The sequence below is a fragment of the Lepisma saccharinum genome, chromosome 10, assembly GCF_977018435.1.
Source record: "Lepisma saccharinum chromosome 10, izLepSacc3.1, whole genome shotgun sequence".
NCBI lineage: Eukaryota > Metazoa > Arthropoda > Insecta > Zygentoma > Lepismatidae > Lepisma > Lepisma saccharinum.
In genome coordinates this window covers 80,495,458-80,513,481 of record NC_139238.1, presented here as the reverse complement: position 1 = coordinate 80,513,481, position 18,024 = coordinate 80,495,458, and the positions used below count along the sequence as shown (strand labels likewise).

Here is an 18,024-nt window from a genome sequence, read left to right as displayed (position 1 = left end):
TTACTTTTATGGCTAAATAGCTATAACAGAATAACTTTTTTCCAATAGAACAACATTATCAACAGTTACTTGTCAGTAGGCATCTGTCTACCATGTGGGAGACCCAGGTTCGATCCTCTAGGTTGATGATCTAAGGTTGGAATTTTTCCGGCCTTTTCCCCACATAAATCAGCTCCATAGCTCTCCTAGCCCCAAATCAGTTCGTACCTGGGGACAACACTGGGAGGTAAAGGCAGCCGGAGCATGCTACAGATCACATCACCTCCAAAATGGCAAATATCAAGAATGTGTAGAGCCTGGAACCCTGGGTGAGAACTGGTGCTCCCAACTGACCAGCCGGAGCAAGGAGCGGTGTGTTGCCAATTCGGATCTCCATACCCTGGAGTTACGAGTGGTCTAGGATTATTACTATCTTTCATGCAAATTTTGTTGTTTAAGCACAAGTTAAATACATTTCTTCTTAATATCGATTTTTGTTCAACAATGTACAAGATTGAAGTAATTTGTCTTCGTTATAAACTAAATCTTTATTTAATCATTTTTATGTGCAAGGGCAAATATGATTTATTTGATAAAAACAGTTTAGTTATTTCTATATAGTTTAATATTGTAATATGATAGCAAAGTATTTCTCCCTCGTTTTCAATAAAATATAGTTTTCCTATTGGCTGCTTATGCTAGGAGTGGGGGAACCATGCTACGTGTTTTTGGCGATGTAAAAAATTCCACGTTGGCATTTTTAATTGTTGTCAACCTGAACTTTAGGTTACTATCGCTAATTAACATTGATGTATTATATAAATTATCAGTATCACCTCCAAAACGGCCAATATCAAGAATGTGTGGAGCCCTATCCCCACATCCCCCAAATGTGCCTTCATGGCATGGTGTTATATGCACATGGAACTTTACCTTTATACCTTTTTCTCTTACAATGATTTTATGATACTTTAATTCCTAACTAGAAAATGTTGAATGTGGGAGAGAAACTAAGTTTGGCAACTCTATTTCCAACTATGTGTCTTCTCTGGATGCTAAAGTGAAATGATTTCCATTGAATCACCTAAGGCAAGGAAGGTAGGCTTCCTTGCATGCTAATTTAGAACATCCATGCTTTATTGCTATTTATCACTTCTAATTACATACAAAACATTAGGATTTTGGGTGAGTTGCTGCATTCATATGAAAGGTGGTAGTTGAGCTAGAATGCACTCATGGTTTGATAAGGGAAAGGGAGATTTTATAGTTCACAAACAAAGTTGCAGTGCACATTGCACATATAGACAGAATAAAAATGAATGATCATTTGAACAAAGCTGACTTCTAGTTCTGTTATTTTCTATTTGTTGTAATAATATAAATATATTAAGACTTATATTTTGTACCAGAAACATAAATGAAACACAAGTTAGCCTTCATATATTTATTTTATTACAATTAATGACCATTGATTGTATGAAATTTGTTTGCAAGAAAATTTTCAGCAGAAAGTAACTAACTTTTCAAGTACCAGTAACCGAGTTACTTTTTAACAGTTAATTTGGCATAGCTATCATCTTCAAGATGTCACTTCTCGAAATATTTTGCTGAAGGTGATAGCTCCTTCACTTCTTGACCTGAAGATGAGAGCTATCATCAGTTCTTGCTCTGTCAGTTCTCTAAGCATTTCCCTGAAGATAAGAGTTATGTCAATTCTTGAAACACTGGACACAAACTCCCACCTAGACTGGCTGATTACCTGAGAACACCTATTCAAATTATGTTGCCAGGAAAGCTTTGATTCCAACATTAACATGAAAACTACAACTAATGGCAGCAAACATAAAATGTAAGCATGATTTTTCACAGCACATGCTAAAAGTCAAAACTAGACTCCTTGTTACCTGGGACAAAGACTTTCCTTTGCACCCATTTTCGATCTTTAGGAGGAGGATATGCACCTCCCACTAAAAAAAAATATTTTGGCTACCACCTACCTCTCTAGTTTCACCTCTTGTTCCCTGTACGCCAAAAAGCCTTTATGTTCAGACAGTGGTGGCAATTGTGGGAGCATTGGGAGGGGGGGGGGGGGCAGGAGCAGTTGTCCTCCACTTCTTGCCATCTTTTGCTCCCGCATTATGGTCTCTTAATGCTAAGCCTCGTCTCGAAGAGAAAATAAACTGTCCTTGTTCCCAAGTTTTGGCACCCAATCATTGATACAACTCAGATAATCTACAATTGAGACTGGACCTACAGTTTAAGGTGGGATCCAAATCGCTGTGCCTGTGCCTCCACTGGGAATCTTACCTGGACTGCTGGATTACAATGCAACCACTATGCCATCAGAAGACTCAGTTCCTGGTATGTATTTAATGTTTTGCGATTCCCAATGAATGATTTGGACTTAACCATTGGTACTTAACAAATCATACACACACCTGAGATATGTGGCCAACACTTACCTTTCCACTTCCAACAGGACCTATAATGGCAACCAGTCTTCCAGGAACAACCTCTATGTTTATGCCACTCAAGGTGTTCTCGTTTGAAGAATTGTCCCATTTTGCAGTTGCGTTTCTAATTGTAATCCCTAACTTTCCTTTGGCATGGTTCATGCTGTGTTTCTCAAGAGGAAGAGCTTTGTTGTTTTCTTCATACAAGAGAAAAGTCTGCAATAAAGTTGAAAAATATATTTGTATTTGTATTTTTGTTAGATTTAATTTCTGCTACTTTTGGCTAGTCGCAAGGATGAGAATGAGTGATGATTAAATTAAATTGATGAGAGGGCACTCAGGCTGGGACTCTAACTTAGAAACTCCGAGCAATGCCAACTTACATGAGCCTGTGAGGCTCGAGTCCATCCAATAATTTGCATTCTTATATTTTATTTTAGAAATAAAGTCCCTGCACTTAAGAAAACAAAAGGTTTCATCATTACATATTTTAAGAATCCTCACAACTTAATTACTGAATGTTATCAAAATATTTTGTATCAGTTTGTTACATCCCCAATACAATACTTTTCAGTGTCCTATATCATTTACCCTGTCTGCGGACACATTGTTATTAGGAAAATTGAGGAGAATAAGGGCTTATATTTAGGATGAGGATAAAAAATAGGTGCTAAAAACTCTCCAAATAGGCAGGCAAAGGAGCACCGAAAATACAAAACAGGCAGTAAAATTGATGAACTTCGACAGATTCTTCATCAACTTCCAAGATTAGGCACTCAAAAAGCAGTTATGTTTCAAATAGGCACTTATGACTAAAATAGAAAAATGCAGCCACTATAAAATTCATGTATTCCTCTCAGAAATGGACTGAAACTGACCGAAATGGTTTTTAAAATGTAAAAGCCTACATTTTCTAGCCAAGGAAAAAGGCATTTTATGGCAAATCCTCAGCCTACTTATGACATCTATTTTTGCATTAAATTATAAAACAAATCTCAGAGTTCAGCCCATTCAATGTTTTTCAAAAGTTGGTACCACTGGAAACTTTAATGTGAGATCGGAAGTTGTCCACTTAAGGTTACTGAACCTTCAAAATTAACTGGGGTTGAGCTGATATCACTTTGAACCAAAACAAATGCTGGTGCTGAACTGGTTTCTACTAATACAATTTCTTGATGCTATCAATTTAAAGTTGTTCGGAATATTTAACTAAAGTAAATGTCATAGAGCAACATTGTTTTGAAGGGTTGGCACTGCCAAGTTAATTTTTATTGGGTCGGTGTATCAAGTCCCATCACTACTGTGTGTTCTGACTTTCTGCACTGGAGTCTACTACTTGATTCATTTGTTCAAACAAAGGCAAGTTATTGCATTGGCTATTTGAACCTGTCACTTAATACAGGGACAAGCCAAACAAAACTAAGGGCAGGGCTTTAACAAGAAAATATGTCCTTTAAAACTCGCTCACTTCAAACTCACAACTGGAGAGAGAAGGAGTAATATCATCAGGGTTTGTAATCATTTTTCAAAACCAATTTCCCTGACATTTCCAGTTTTCTGAGCACTTTAAATAACTTTCCACACCAGCCTATAATGATTTAACATGGCGATAATAAGTATGTAGAATTTACGTGAAAAATACAGATTCCACCAGAACTCTGTCATATCATGCCATTGCTCTAGCAACTGAGCTACTAATCTGACCTTGGTTTAGTCTCATTTTTCAATTCCACTAGTACAGTGGGATCCATGAGTACTACCTTGCAAATTGTCCATCACCATGTTCGTGCACTTTATTTGACCCACTAACAGCTTCAAGAATTAAAAGAAAACTCAAAACAAGCTGTTGACAACTTCTTCACCAGCATACATAAAAATTCATCGCTTAAAAACACAAAGGATGTAAGAGAAAAAAATAATGAAAATAGTCATGGACAATTTGCACGGTAATACTCATGGATCCCACTGTACAATATTATCTATTGATTTTAGAGAAGCATGAAACAACTATGATGAATAGACACTGTATGTTTCATTCTTTCTAGAGTGAGTTTCAAGTTTGTGAAAAAAATTTACACAAAATCCAAGTTTACATCCCAGCACCAAAAATTCCTGCAATTCAAGGAATTCTCAGTCGAGACACTGCTTTCTATCAATTTAAATTATGCAAATATCATTGACATGAAATAATATAAATTAACTATAACATTTATACATAAGAAAAGACCACCCTAACAATGAGTATACCTGAGTTTTTAAGTATAAAATCATTTACCTGTAAACGTTTAATAGATATTAAAACTTCAGCCACCTGAGAAATGGCTTGAGGAAAGAATATTGTCATTGATTGTCTGAGAACATTGTAGAATGAAGTGATAGTAAATATCTGAAATAGGTAAAAAAATTTATTACGATATTTAATAATACCTGAAATTTTAAAAATAATGTATGAAAGAAATAGGGCTGATACCAGTGAGCTATACTGCTTCATTTCCTTCACATACCAATATCATTCAGATAGTTGAAAATTGTGGTACTTCAAGTTTTTAGAACCGTTATAAATGCAATTCTTCTTGACACTGTTCATTACTGTCACTAATCTTTTATTTTAATACAAAAACAAAAGCATAATATTTTATGTGGCAATGTTTCAGGTTTGCTTTCAAAGCTATCATAAGCTCAAATGACTTTACAACTATGTATTTTCAAATTTGTAAGAATTACTTTAACAAGAAATAACTCTTAGGTGTGCAAATTTTAATTCAAATAAACTTCATATTTGAAAATTTTTCAAAATTATCTATTTTGTTATTACTGTAAAAGTGTAGATTCAACTGTACCTTTTCTGCATTAATAACATTTCCAATGAGAATGTAAGTGACCACAGTCAGGCAAACTGCTACTCGAGAAGTGAACATTATGAAAGAGAGATAAATACTGCGGATGTAGGAATTCCTCCTCAGAACTCTTATTTCCAATCTGCAAAGAAAATTGAGTAAATTTTACAAGCTACATACTTATGGTGAATAAAATATTAAGATTTTGGTTCAAAAACTGGGCATAATACAGGATCAAGATCAGTATATAAAATGGCATTATAGTGTTAAAATATTGAATATAAACCTGAAATTGATTTAAAAAATATATTTATTACATAAAATTAACATTTCACTTATAATAGGACATTCATATAGTTATCAGGGTATTAAGTTTAATCCTCTGTAAAGCAGTCCAAATGTTTACAGCAGAATTAATAAATTTAACTCACAGGATAATTCAGACTTTTGAAAGTATTGCATTGGTAAAGAAAACCTTAAATTTTGTATTTAAGAGTGTATTTCACATTTTGGGGTTCAGTTCACATTTTGAAGTTCATTTTGCATCATTTTGTGACAAAACATGGCAGCAAAATGCACTTCACACCTTTCAAAAACATGAAAAATTAACATTACAATATGTTAGTTCAATTTAGTGTTTTCATCAAAAACAAAATATGCATGTATGCTATTAAAATGTGGGTCATCTGCTAGTTGGCTTGTTGATCGATTTATGGTCTGTGCTTAGGATAGACTGGAGGAAAGTGTAGAAGCATGGAAATAGAGATAAGTTGATGGATTTGTAAGTGCATGCAAACACTGACACACATGTGCACACACACAAACACACACACAGTGAATGCAAGGAAGGAGGGCTAGTATTATAAGAATGTGAAAAGAGGAAACACTCAACAGACAGGAATGTATTTTTATCCTTAATGGCAGATGGTTACATCCTCATGCAGGGGTGTCCATCCCCTACAAAATCGTTCATCAAAATCCCCCCAAAAGAATTGTTCATCATAATCCCCCCCCCCCCACACACAAATATAGTTTGAATAAACATGCAGTAATTGATTTTTGTTTGAATGTCGATAAATTGGTTTCTTTTTTTTTAAAAAAAATAAATTTTTAAAATACGTAAGTTTTAGATAACGAAAGCTGGTAGTCAGTCATAGCAGAGGAAAACACACAAGCGAAACAAATCGTGCTTGAAATCATCCAACACTAAAACTGAAGTAAGAATTTTCAAGCAGACTCTGAACTACCACAAAGAAACACCGAGCAGTTTACCACTGGCCAAGATGCCAACAATTGAAAGGTGCATGAAATTTGAATCCTTTCATTGCACTTGAAATTAAAATACTAAAAAAAAATAAAAAGCACAGCTCACTTTCATGTGTGTTAAAATAAAACATACAAAACTGCTCAGGCTCACTGCCATTGTTAGTGTACTGAATCAACCCTATTCTTAATAGTTTTGTCTGCTTGACTAACTTTGCATTAATGCGAACAGCATTTCAAGCAGATTCTAAAGGCATAAGAGGTGGTGTTTCATTTCAAACCAATTGCAGTGATCACCCACTGGTAGGAAGAAAAACTAATAACCATAACTACAATTCAATGAGTCAATCAAACAACCCACCCCCGTATTTTTGTGTGAAGATATATTGAATTGGTAGCTAAACTATAAAGTTTTGTCCTCCCCCCAAAAAAATTCCCATGATGCAGGCACATCATGAATCCCCCCGTGCTGTGGGCACCCCTCCCATTAAGAGTCATTATACATCAGAGTCAGCATTAGACCTGGTTGTCAGGTAAAGCATGAAGATATGGTATGGAATAACATGGTCTTGTAACCAGGCCTGCCACTGTAAGAGTGGTGCATTAGGGTAATATGGAAGATATATGGGGAAGGGGGGGAGGTTAAGAATGGAAACTGAAGGTCAGGATTGGGGAAGTTACTAACAAGGGAGGTTATCTAAGTGTCCCCCTCCGATTTCCATGAAACTTGGCAGGTGTATAGAGGAGCCCAAAGGAAGAAATACGTGTTCTTTTGTTTCAGCTAAAAAACTCTTTTAGGGGCAACCCCCCTCCCCCTCAAATGTCAAGATGAGGACAAATTGAAGTGGGGATCTGACCCCTAAACCATGTAAATATGGCATAGGAAGAACACGCACGTATAATTGGAACACACACACAGCACAGAACTGTAGGATTGTGGGTACAAAATGCAAGTGCTATCGTCAAGAACGATGGCAGTTGAAGTTCTGTGCTAATAGTACTGGCAGATACACAAGTGGGACACTTGAGATATGAAGTGCATATCACTGGCAATCACAGCTCTGTGCTGTGTGTGTTCCAATTATACGTGCGTGTTCTTCCTATGCCATATTTACGTGGTTTCGGGGTCAGATCCCCACTTCAATTTGTACTCATCTTGACATTTGAGGGGGGGAGGGGGATGCCCCTAAAAGAGTTTTTTAGCTGAAATAAAAAAACACGTATTTCTTCCTTTGGGCCCCTCTATACACCTGCCAAAGTGGGATTGTTCAGGTCAGGTGGTATGCTTGCACTCATGGGACAATACGTTGGCCCTCCACCAGTGTTTAAGTACTGAGGTGTGGTGGATTGAGGCAACAGGTGGATAATCAACAGATGAGGGTAAGCGTAATTCTTTTCCATTTGAAGACACATCAGGCAACTGTTCCTTTAACTATAGAAATTTGATGTATCGTAAAACCTACGATCCAAGATGACCATATTTTACTGAACACCCCTTAGCCAGTGGGCAATGGATTCGTCCACTCAGTTCCCCTCATGTTGCCTTTTGCGTCAGTTTATGGCAGACTCAGTTGTCAACCGGCCACCCATATTGTTTTCAGCTTCGTTTTCAGAACACGCTCGTACATTTTACCAGTGGCGTAGCATGGACATTTCGGGTGGGAACGCCAAGTCCGAAGGAAGAGTCGGCCCTTTCTTGCTTAATAATTTACTTATGGTATTAGTCGCCACAGGTATTATTTGCCTGAAGTAAGCTGGGTTTTCAATAAAACATCATCATTGCATGTTTTAGCTAGAAAATTAGATGCCTCACTATGGCACAGATGTTTTGAACTCTGGTGTTCTATACCTATTTTTATATCTTCCTGCATGACGCAAGTCATTAAAAACCTACCTGAATCACAAGCGCCTCTGCACAACAGTAGACGTCATTGTTGTGGGCGAACCAACTACTCATTGATTTGGTTTATTTTACTTCGCTTTTCTTACCACTTTTGGTTAATTGCGAATATGAATATGAGTGATGATATTGATGAAGGGACACTGACAAAGAACACCCGTGCTAATGCTGGGATTCGAACCAGGGACCTCTGTTGTCTTGGCGCACTGTGAAAAGTAGAGTGGATGATCCAAATATCGTACACTCTACTGACGTAACAGTGCCGATTAGTAATTCAGACCACTGTTTATTACATCTTGAGAATGCTGATAAACATTTTAAAATAATTTTCTCCAGAGACCATTCGATGTTAAGAGTTTTCAAATGAATGCTAAACATTTCCATTCACACAATATCAAGTAGTTAGATAATAACGAAAAAATACAATAAAAAAAATAATAGTTTTGCGGGTTAAGTGGTAGAGCAGCAACAGGCTGAATTTCTATCACGAGGACTTCACCAACTTATTTGACAAAAACTGTGTTGATCTTTTAGTTTCTAATACACATCGCTGTTCGTGCGATAAATTATACAATGCAGTGGCCATTAAGAAGCAGTATATTTGAGATTGGTAAAGTTACGTCAGTCAATATTGCGTATTGTAGCATCACACAGCACGAGTTGCATGAGCGCGAAGAGCGAAGAACCGGGTAAGAATTCTGCCGCTGTTGTCTGCTTCAGAAGGCAGGAAGGGTCACATGAACCAATCACGGTAGACCTCTCGTACGCCGGCGTAAGAGAGCCTATTTATGCGCGTGCTGTAGAAATGGAAGCTTTCCCTCCATAAAGGCAGCAAGGAATATAGGAGTCCTGTACGCCGAACCTGCTCGGTGTCCGGCTGGGAAAGGCATTGATTGAAAAGAGATGCTAGAACGAGTGTTGAGAGTGGAGCGTTCCAAGCGGATCGCGAAAAATAGCCATTATAATGCCATGAAGGTCAAACATATATGAAATTAGTCACGTTTTACTTTATAATCACAGCATTTAAGCATTTTTGAAATTTTAAATCTGGGAACGCCGGGCGTACGGGCATACTATAACGCTACACCACTGCATTTTACTACATGTTAGCTTCTCCGCTTGGATTTTTGCTGCAAACCTTTTTGCGAACTTTTAATTTTTTTCATTATTGTGTATAGTTTGTGAAGTTCTTAGTGAGGGTTTTGTTTTGATTGAATTAAAGTTCAAATTATTTATAAGCACCAAAAATGGATCCAGGAAAAATATGTAGTGATGAACTAATTTTACAATATTTGAACGAGTGGAGGATGACGTCATTGTACTGCTGCCGCTGCAACAAGCCGATCTGTGGGGAGCACCAGAGAAAATGCGTGTGCACTACACTGATGAACTTTAAAACAGTTTTTTTGTAACCAAAATGTTGTCAAGGTGTATTCTAACAAGTAATGTTCATTAAAATTCAATTTTTTTAAAAACTTATTGTTTGTTGTAGTTTTTCTAATCCCATCGTAAATTTTATGATACATTAGCTTTAACAAAACTTTTCATACATGTTCGCTTTCTAGGGTTAAAAAATGTCACTCTCAAGATAGAGAACAGGAAAGGAGGTGGTCCTTGGCTGGTCCTTGACAGAAAGAAACCTATGTACACCAAATATATATATATATATTTTTTTTAACAGTATTCAGGAATATATTAAATTTGAAAGCCCTCACCCTCTGCCTCCACCACTTTTTCCTTAAATTACTAAAATATAACAATGCCACAGATGCTCTGATACTGAAAAGGATCATTTCAACTAAAAAAAACTAAGTATAATAAATTACTACCAAATTTATATTCTCTGTGCATGTCTAACCACATACAAAATCGTACCTTCTAGCAATCGAGACTAGTTTTGAAAATGGCTTCTCCCATGTATACATCTTGATCACTTGGATCCCGGAAATAATTTCATTCATCAACCTCACCCTCTCGTCAGTTCTAAGGGCAGTCTTCAATCTGAATTTTGAAGTTAACCTTCCCAGTGCACCTGAAATTGAAATACTTTTAATAATAATAAATAAAGCATAAACAATGACTCAGGACAGAGATAAAATAAATAAATCTTTCATCCAGTCTGCTTTAAAGCCAGTCACTCACACTTGCAGAAATTTTAAAGAAATTATATTTACATTTTTGGCCTCATACTTCTACAAGCTACAGGATTACCATAACTTGTGAACTGAAAAGAGGACTTCTTAAAAATTCCCAGCAAAAAATTAAAAGAATTAACAAACATATTACAGTTCTACATCAGCATGTTTGTTTGTGCTTTTTAACAACTTTGAAATATGTTATCTTTGTTGTATCTTCTGTCAGTTTAATAAAAAGATCTTCAAATTCATTTGTAAACTTACATTTTTAATTTTACACTTCTGTTTTGTCATGTAACTCTAAAAAATGCAACAAAAATGTAAAATCAACCCGATAATTTGTATTTCTTCTATTAATATGGTATTTTTAATTGTAAACTTTAATGATTTATTTGCCAATCTCAAAGCATATTCAAAATTGATCCACATCATTCCTGGATATCCTATGGATATTCCTGGATCTCCTCTAGACAGATGCGTGCGGTAAGGAAAGGCGGGGCAAGCACCGCTTGCGTTGTTTTTTAAAACACTTTTGATATCTTAAGTCAGTGTTTTTCAATGCCTTTATATACCTTAGAATGGAATTTATTTACTATAAGATATTTACATTACAGAATTTTCATTTCCCCTATTTCCTGTTCTATTGGCTTGAAACATAAACCGGCTGCACCCTTGACGATGCTGGGCGATGCAGCACGACTGACCACATTAGAAGAAGAGGACTGCTTGCCTTTCTCCCCGCTTTTTGAGTGACTTATGCAGTTCTTGCATGGTCACTGTCCATCCCCGTTCACGAAGAAAAAAGGCCGAGGCCAAGCAACACCAAGACCGCATCTGTCTTTGGCAAGGGTGTTGGAAAGAATTCGTCCACACGGGCCACAAGTGTTGCTAACTTCCAGAATTTTCTGTGCATCCGTAGCACCACCTCACGCAGTACGATTTTCATGTTTGAAACTCTATAGTAATTAACAAATTACATTATGAAGCTAGCCAGTGATCACCAGTCGTGTGCTATTTATAAGAAATAAAATCACAGCTGGTACTTGAACGTATCTGTCATGTAGTCAGTTACTCGGAAATATGGAGGGTATGTAACACTGCAACTGAAGGTAGGGTGAAACGGAAGAAGCATGGGTGCTGCGGATGCGTGTTGTTTTTTACTGTAATATTGTGCTGTGTTTTTCTGTTCTTTGTGTAGTGTTTTTGTACCCGATTCTACATTGAAAATTTCCGCCATGATTGACATACCAGACGAGCCATCGATTTGCAGTGTTGCAGGTAAGGACTTCATTATTAGCGGCCTTCTTTCAAAACCATTCAGTTCGAGAACATAAGGTGAAAAGTTGGAGCGTGTGAACCATGAGCGACCGTGCCCTGAATTGTTCATAACTAAACCAACTAAGAAAGATGGGAAAGTTTTCATTAGGCAGTTTAAAATATCTCAGTACAACAATATTATCTAGTTATGTGGCAGCAATGATCTTAATAAATTATTTTGTTGGCCATGCGTTTTATTCAATACAAATGTAGGACCATGGAACTCAGTGGTGTGCCCAAGTGGGGGGGGGGGGCGGTTGATGTGGTTGTTTCGCCAAGTATTCCTAAAAAAGAATGTCAAAAGTAGGAAAATATGACAAAATGAGGGCTGACTACCACGAAAAAGTATACATAACCCCTCCCTTTCGAAAATCCTGAGCACGCCACTGATGGAACTATACAGGCTACGGTGAGTGACTTGAGCAATTTTTATAATGCAGTGCAAAGACATGAACGTTCGCAGAATCACATCTGCGCAAAACTTTATGCTAATAGGATGTTTCTTATTTTCAGGGTTAAGAAGAACGTAATTTAATTTATAGTTGCCCTCAAATATAAGGTAAATCATAATTTTCTTCATGGTTGGAATTTAAAAGTTATATCGAAAGGCTGTTTTCCTTCTTTAAAAACCATGCAGCGAAGATTTGATTTTACGGTATGTATGCACATCACACACTCAAGCCCGATACATCATTACGCACATTATTGTAAATGGGGATGTGTCTAGGCTTATATTATATTTGGAATTGTTATAATTAACTGAAACGAAAAATTCACCCATTGCTTGCCTATCACGAAAGATCACGGCACGCCCCTGCCTCTAGACATCCAGAACTTCAGCATGGATATCCAAAATAAATCCATTAGATGTGAGTTGCATGGTAAATAAACCATAAATAAATCTCCAAAGTAATAATTCTGTGTCCAAAAATATGACCTTGCACTTACCTTGCAGAGGAATTGTGAGTAGTACAAATCCCACACCAGCTAGAGCTGAAATGTCAACATTCATCCAAATAAAATAAGTTATGATAATTGTCTGAAGAGGTCCTATCCATAAATAATGTAGCATTATCACAGCCTGGTCAAACCTGTTCACATCATTGGACAGCAAATTTACCACCTGACCAACAGTAGTTTGCCCCAGAGCAGTTTTGCTCAACCGAAGAGCCTGGAAAGATAAAGATGCAGGTCACACTTTGAATGAGAATAATCAGGGTGGCTACAAACAAGCAGAAATTAAATTCCCTGACTTTTCCAGGTTTTCCAGGACAAAATTTACATTTTTCCCTGACAATTACAAACTAAACTAAATCGATGTTTTTGCAAATGGAAATAATAAACTCATACAGATCAACGTATGGTTTTGTTAATTACCAATATTATCTTCTATGAAATTGACTTAATTTCTCTATTCTCTATGATTTGAATTCAAACTGCAAAATAGTGAATTTGGAAAATTATTACAATTCACAAGCTAGGGAAGGATTACGGAATGTTGTCATACGCAGTAAGTTTAAAATAAAATACTTGATTATTTTTAAAGTTACGACTAAATGAGATAAGAGTGAAGAGAGATTGATTAAGAAATACAATTTGTAATTTATCAGTCACCTTATATATTCTCAGTATTATATGTTGATATTACCCCCACACCCCCTATACGCCTTCATGGCGTGGTGCTAAGAACAGGGGAGCACTTTACCTTTTTTATTATATGTTGATATTTTCACTCAGGTTTGGAACCCTCTGCTTGCAAGAACCATGAGTGCGGACTCATTTTTCAATGCATAAAGCTACTTCTCTCTTCTCTGTAATGCAAACATCTTAACTCTTGCATATAAGTGAAACAATTGAAACGAACAAAATAAAGTGTCATATTTCCTTACATTATCAATGGGATTTCTGCTTCAGTACAGTATATCCAAGTGAAGTACTGTGAAGCTGACAACATGCAGTTATACCATTAATGCTGACGAAAAGGGTATGTAGGTATTAGAAATTTAACGCAAGCAATTTATAGAATTTCACTGTAGAGGTACCTGACTTAGCTAACCACTAATAATAAAAGCTTCTGAAAGTTCATATACGAGGGGCATCCTGAAAAAAGGTCCAATGGTCCCTATACGCAGCACTAGTTGTCGGAGAGCGACACACACACATGCAGGCAGGAAGAAGTGGCATGTAGCTGTAATCTGGTACAGTTGCAATGCAACCGTTTTAGGAAAGTTCTAGGTTAAATATTGCAGCTCTCATACAGTCTCCCACCGACTGCGATGTAGCCTACGTGTAGTAATCAGATTTTTGCACGCTCAGAATTTGGTACAGAGCCACCAGCAATCGTGTGATGTGTGCAGACCAGATGTCGTGAAAGATAGTATGGTCAGACGATGGTGCAGACAATTCACGAAGGCCAATGGAATGTGCACAACCCCATACAGCTGAGTACACGCGGGTGTTCCATCTCTTCAGGTGAGAGATTTTGGACCACTTCCTGTACAGCCCTGGCCTTGAATATACCGACTTTTATCTCTTTGTTTAACTGAAGAGGTCTCTGGCAAAGCAATGATTTCACAGCTACACTGCGGTAGAGATAGTTCAAGTCTTTGCTGTCAGACACACATACCATGGGCATACAAAATTTAGTGCCATGCTACGACAAATGCCAGAAGAATGGTGGTGATTATGCCGAAAATTAGGTTAGGAATCACTGTTACTAATGCAATAAATTACAATTGATATTCTTGTTTTATTTATACCTAATCGGTATGGACCTTGATATTTTGTTACTTTTTTTTCAAATTGGTGTATTTTTTTTTTTACTATAACGTGTTATTTTCCCCAAAATTCACATTTTCATTTTAGTGCATTTTCTGGCAAATATCTCAAATTATACCTTCATGGTGTTTTAAAACTACTGATTCAAATTCTAAGTCACATGCCTTATGCCTCTTCGTGAGAGTTTGATATCTTGAAAGTTATTTTAGGAAAGTTATTTTCCATACCCCTTTTTTTAATTTTAAGGTATGGAATTTACATAATGGAAATTTCCCCGTATCTACTGAAGGGTGCATAATGACCATAAGTGGCGACGCACCCAAAAAATTAAAATCGACCAATCTCATGTGACCAATACCAATATATTATGGCACCAAAATTTGGCATTGTATTTTTTTGGCTTGTTAGTGTTACGTTTCACAAAATTCGCGTTTTTGTTTTAGGACATTTATCAGCCAAATATACTGAAACTTAATACTCCATTGTGCTTTTAAACTATTATTTTAAATTGTAGGTCACATGGTCTACGTATTTTCAAGACAGTTTGATATGTTGGAACAGATTTTTGAAGAAGTAAAAGTAAATAGCTTCCCTGCACTTTTCCATGAATGTGTATAGGGGTTTGGAGTTAGGGCCCCACACTTTCTTGATCACGTCTGAAGGTGGGGGTGATGTGATCAGCACCACGCTCCTGGCTACCTTTATCCCTCAAAGTTTCTTCAAGGTACCAGCTTCATATGATGCTGGGTGGTGGCAGAGCAGTTTGAATAGGTGGAAAACATCCCGGTTCTCCCCCACAGGAATCGACCCTGGGTCTCTCGCATAGTAGTCAGATGCCCTAACGACTGAGCTCCATTATTACTCGCTCGACAAATGCCGATGGTGCACACTTAGCTTGGTAATTCAAAACATATCTTGTGCGACAAATACTGAAGATGCTGCTCCCATGTAACGGTAGATACGCACTCGATCTCCTGTTAGAACCCTGCCACTTTTACATGATTTAATGTGGCTGTCGGAATTATTCCATGTACGTATAACTCTATAGTTTACTCTTGAATAAAATGTTGGAAAACTTGCATGTTCTATGTACACAAACATGGCCTAGAAAAGACAAGCATGTTGGATTTCATGGAATTTTTCATTGTTTTAGGACATTTCTTTTAAAAAAATCGCTAAAAACGCCAACAATTCGCATTTTATGCCAAATACGCATTATTTCGATATTTCTAACGGGCGAAAAATGTGTCCAGACATCACTGCACATTCCTAAACATAACTTCACAGCAATTACCATTTTTCACGGCTTTGGCGTTTGTGAAAAATCAATGTCCCTACTAACAGACAGGACAGAGTGGCGTTAATTTCATTGCAATACTAGTGTTGCAGTAAATTTGAGGTTGGGGGCATGCATGCACTTGCCAATTTTTATAAGGTTCACCAATGCAGATTTATGTTTAACTTTTTCGTGATAGTATTCAATATATATCCCGTTTGGTTGGATTCTTCTTGATATCTAAGAATAGTGCAATGTCATTGTAAACGTATGTTAACTTGTGCGAAACCAGTAATACATCAGGATGATGAAAGAAGACCTTCGTAAGCACTGCTACATTAAAGAAGGTGAAGTGAGCCAGAAGAGTAATAAATTCCAGCAGCATATTTGCAATTTAAAGCTCTTCTTGTTTATGCATGAAATTTTTGTTGGATGTTGCAGTCAATGCAATTTCTGTCGCATGTTGTAGTGAGATACTTTGTCGGGTGGCGATATTCGACAAAAATCGTATGTATCAATGGAACCTATTTGTTTCAATGTTCCTTCAATTTGCCCAAGAAAATGCCTTACTACGACATCCGACAACTATCAGACGGCGCCACCGGCTCTTATACCCTCCATCTGTTAACAAGTTCCCTTACTACTCCTATACGGACAAGAAAAAAATGATAATTCAATGCATTTTCCATGTAATATTTAGAGGTTTAACCTTTACTGCCACGATGATACCATATGGTATCATCGGAGTAAGGTCGTACTAGCCCGATGATACCATATGGTATCATGGTGCTGATTACAAAATAAATATGCTTTTCGGAACTTCATACTCTTATGTTTGGGTGGAAACTCTGACACAGGTCTGGAGCAAGCCTGGGAAATTCATACTGATGACCAACCTCCCCCCTCTCCCCGCAACATATCCATGCCACATTTCCGAACAGAGTTTCACATTTTGGCTCATTATTCAACTTTTATGGCACCCAGGAACATGAAATGTTTCAATCTTTTTGGAAACGTCCATTCTTTGAAGGGAATACTAAGGTTTGTGCCTTCTCTCCAAAATAGCAGAAGAAGAGGAGGCAAACTCCAGATTTTTATGTTGTTTTTTTTCATTGAAATTGGAGGGTCGCGCCACGCAAGTCCCCTTCCTCGGTCCGGCGTTCTGAATTATACACGGTTGCATGCTCTGATGTTCTATCTGACAAACAAAACTTATCCGAAGTAGATTGCTCCCATAGTGCCCGAGTTATAACAATTTACCTCCAAAAATGCAAATTACCTATTTTTCGTAAAAAAAATATCACATTTTAGCTTATTATTCAACTTGTATGGCACCCAAGAACATGAAACATGTTACGTTCTCTTAAGAAATGTCCATTCTTTGAAAAGAATACTAAAGTTCGCACTCTCTCGCCAAAATAGCAGAGGAAGAAGTGGCAAACTCCAAAGTTTTATCCATTGAAATTCGGGGGTCGTGCCCCCAACCCTGCTTCCTCAGTCCGGCGTTCTGAATTGTACACGGTTGCATGCATGCATGCAAGCAAGCAAGCAAGCAAGCAAGCATGCAAGCAAGCAAGCTAGCTTTATGTAATAAATGTTTTGGTTTCCGTTGAGAACATTGCATAAACAAATTTTATTCAAAAAATGTGTGCAAAGAATTTGGCAAAAGAAATTTGTTTGCAATTTATGTTTTTGTGTAACAATAAATAATATTAATTTCTTCCAACTCTTTGGTTTCAAGGAACAATTTCATATGAACAACACTACTAACTACTCCATTCAGGCTCGAGCCATGTTGGACACAAAGTTTCCTGGTCGATGGATGGGACATGGAGGACCCGTTTCTTGGCCAGCTCGTTCACCCGATCTCACGTCGCCTGATTTCTGCCTTTGGGGACTACTTAAAGAAAAGTGCTACCACAAAGTTCCAACAACGCCAGAAAACATGAGGCAACGAATTATTGATTCTTGTGCCTCTATCACTCCTGACATATTATTTATTGTTACACAAGAACATAAATTTCAAACAATTTTCTTTTGTTGAATTCTTTGCACACATTTTTTGAATAAAATTCGTTTATGCAAT

At 37.1% G+C, this 18,024-nt stretch overlaps 1 protein-coding gene across 3 annotated transcripts in view; it reads right to left on the bottom strand.

Moving 5' to 3' along the window:
• LOC145993980 (putative multidrug resistance-associated protein lethal(2)03659) overlaps nt 1-18,024 on the bottom strand; it is a 170,988-nt gene that overhangs the window by 45,689 nt on the left and 107,275 nt on the right. For all 3 annotated transcript variants that reach the window (XM_083130008.1, XM_083130007.1, XM_083130009.1), the window contains exons 6-10: nt 12,833-13,055; nt 10,308-10,464; nt 5,273-5,411; nt 4,708-4,818; nt 2,442-2,648 (exon numbers count right to left, since the gene is read on the bottom strand). In XM_083130008.1, coding sequence (XP_082986134.1) covers nt 2,442-2,648; nt 4,708-4,818; nt 5,273-5,411; nt 10,308-10,464; nt 12,833-13,055 — 837 coding nt within the window. The remainder of the gene's footprint in view (nt 1-2,441; nt 2,649-4,707; nt 4,819-5,272; nt 5,412-10,307; nt 10,465-12,832; nt 13,056-18,024) is intronic.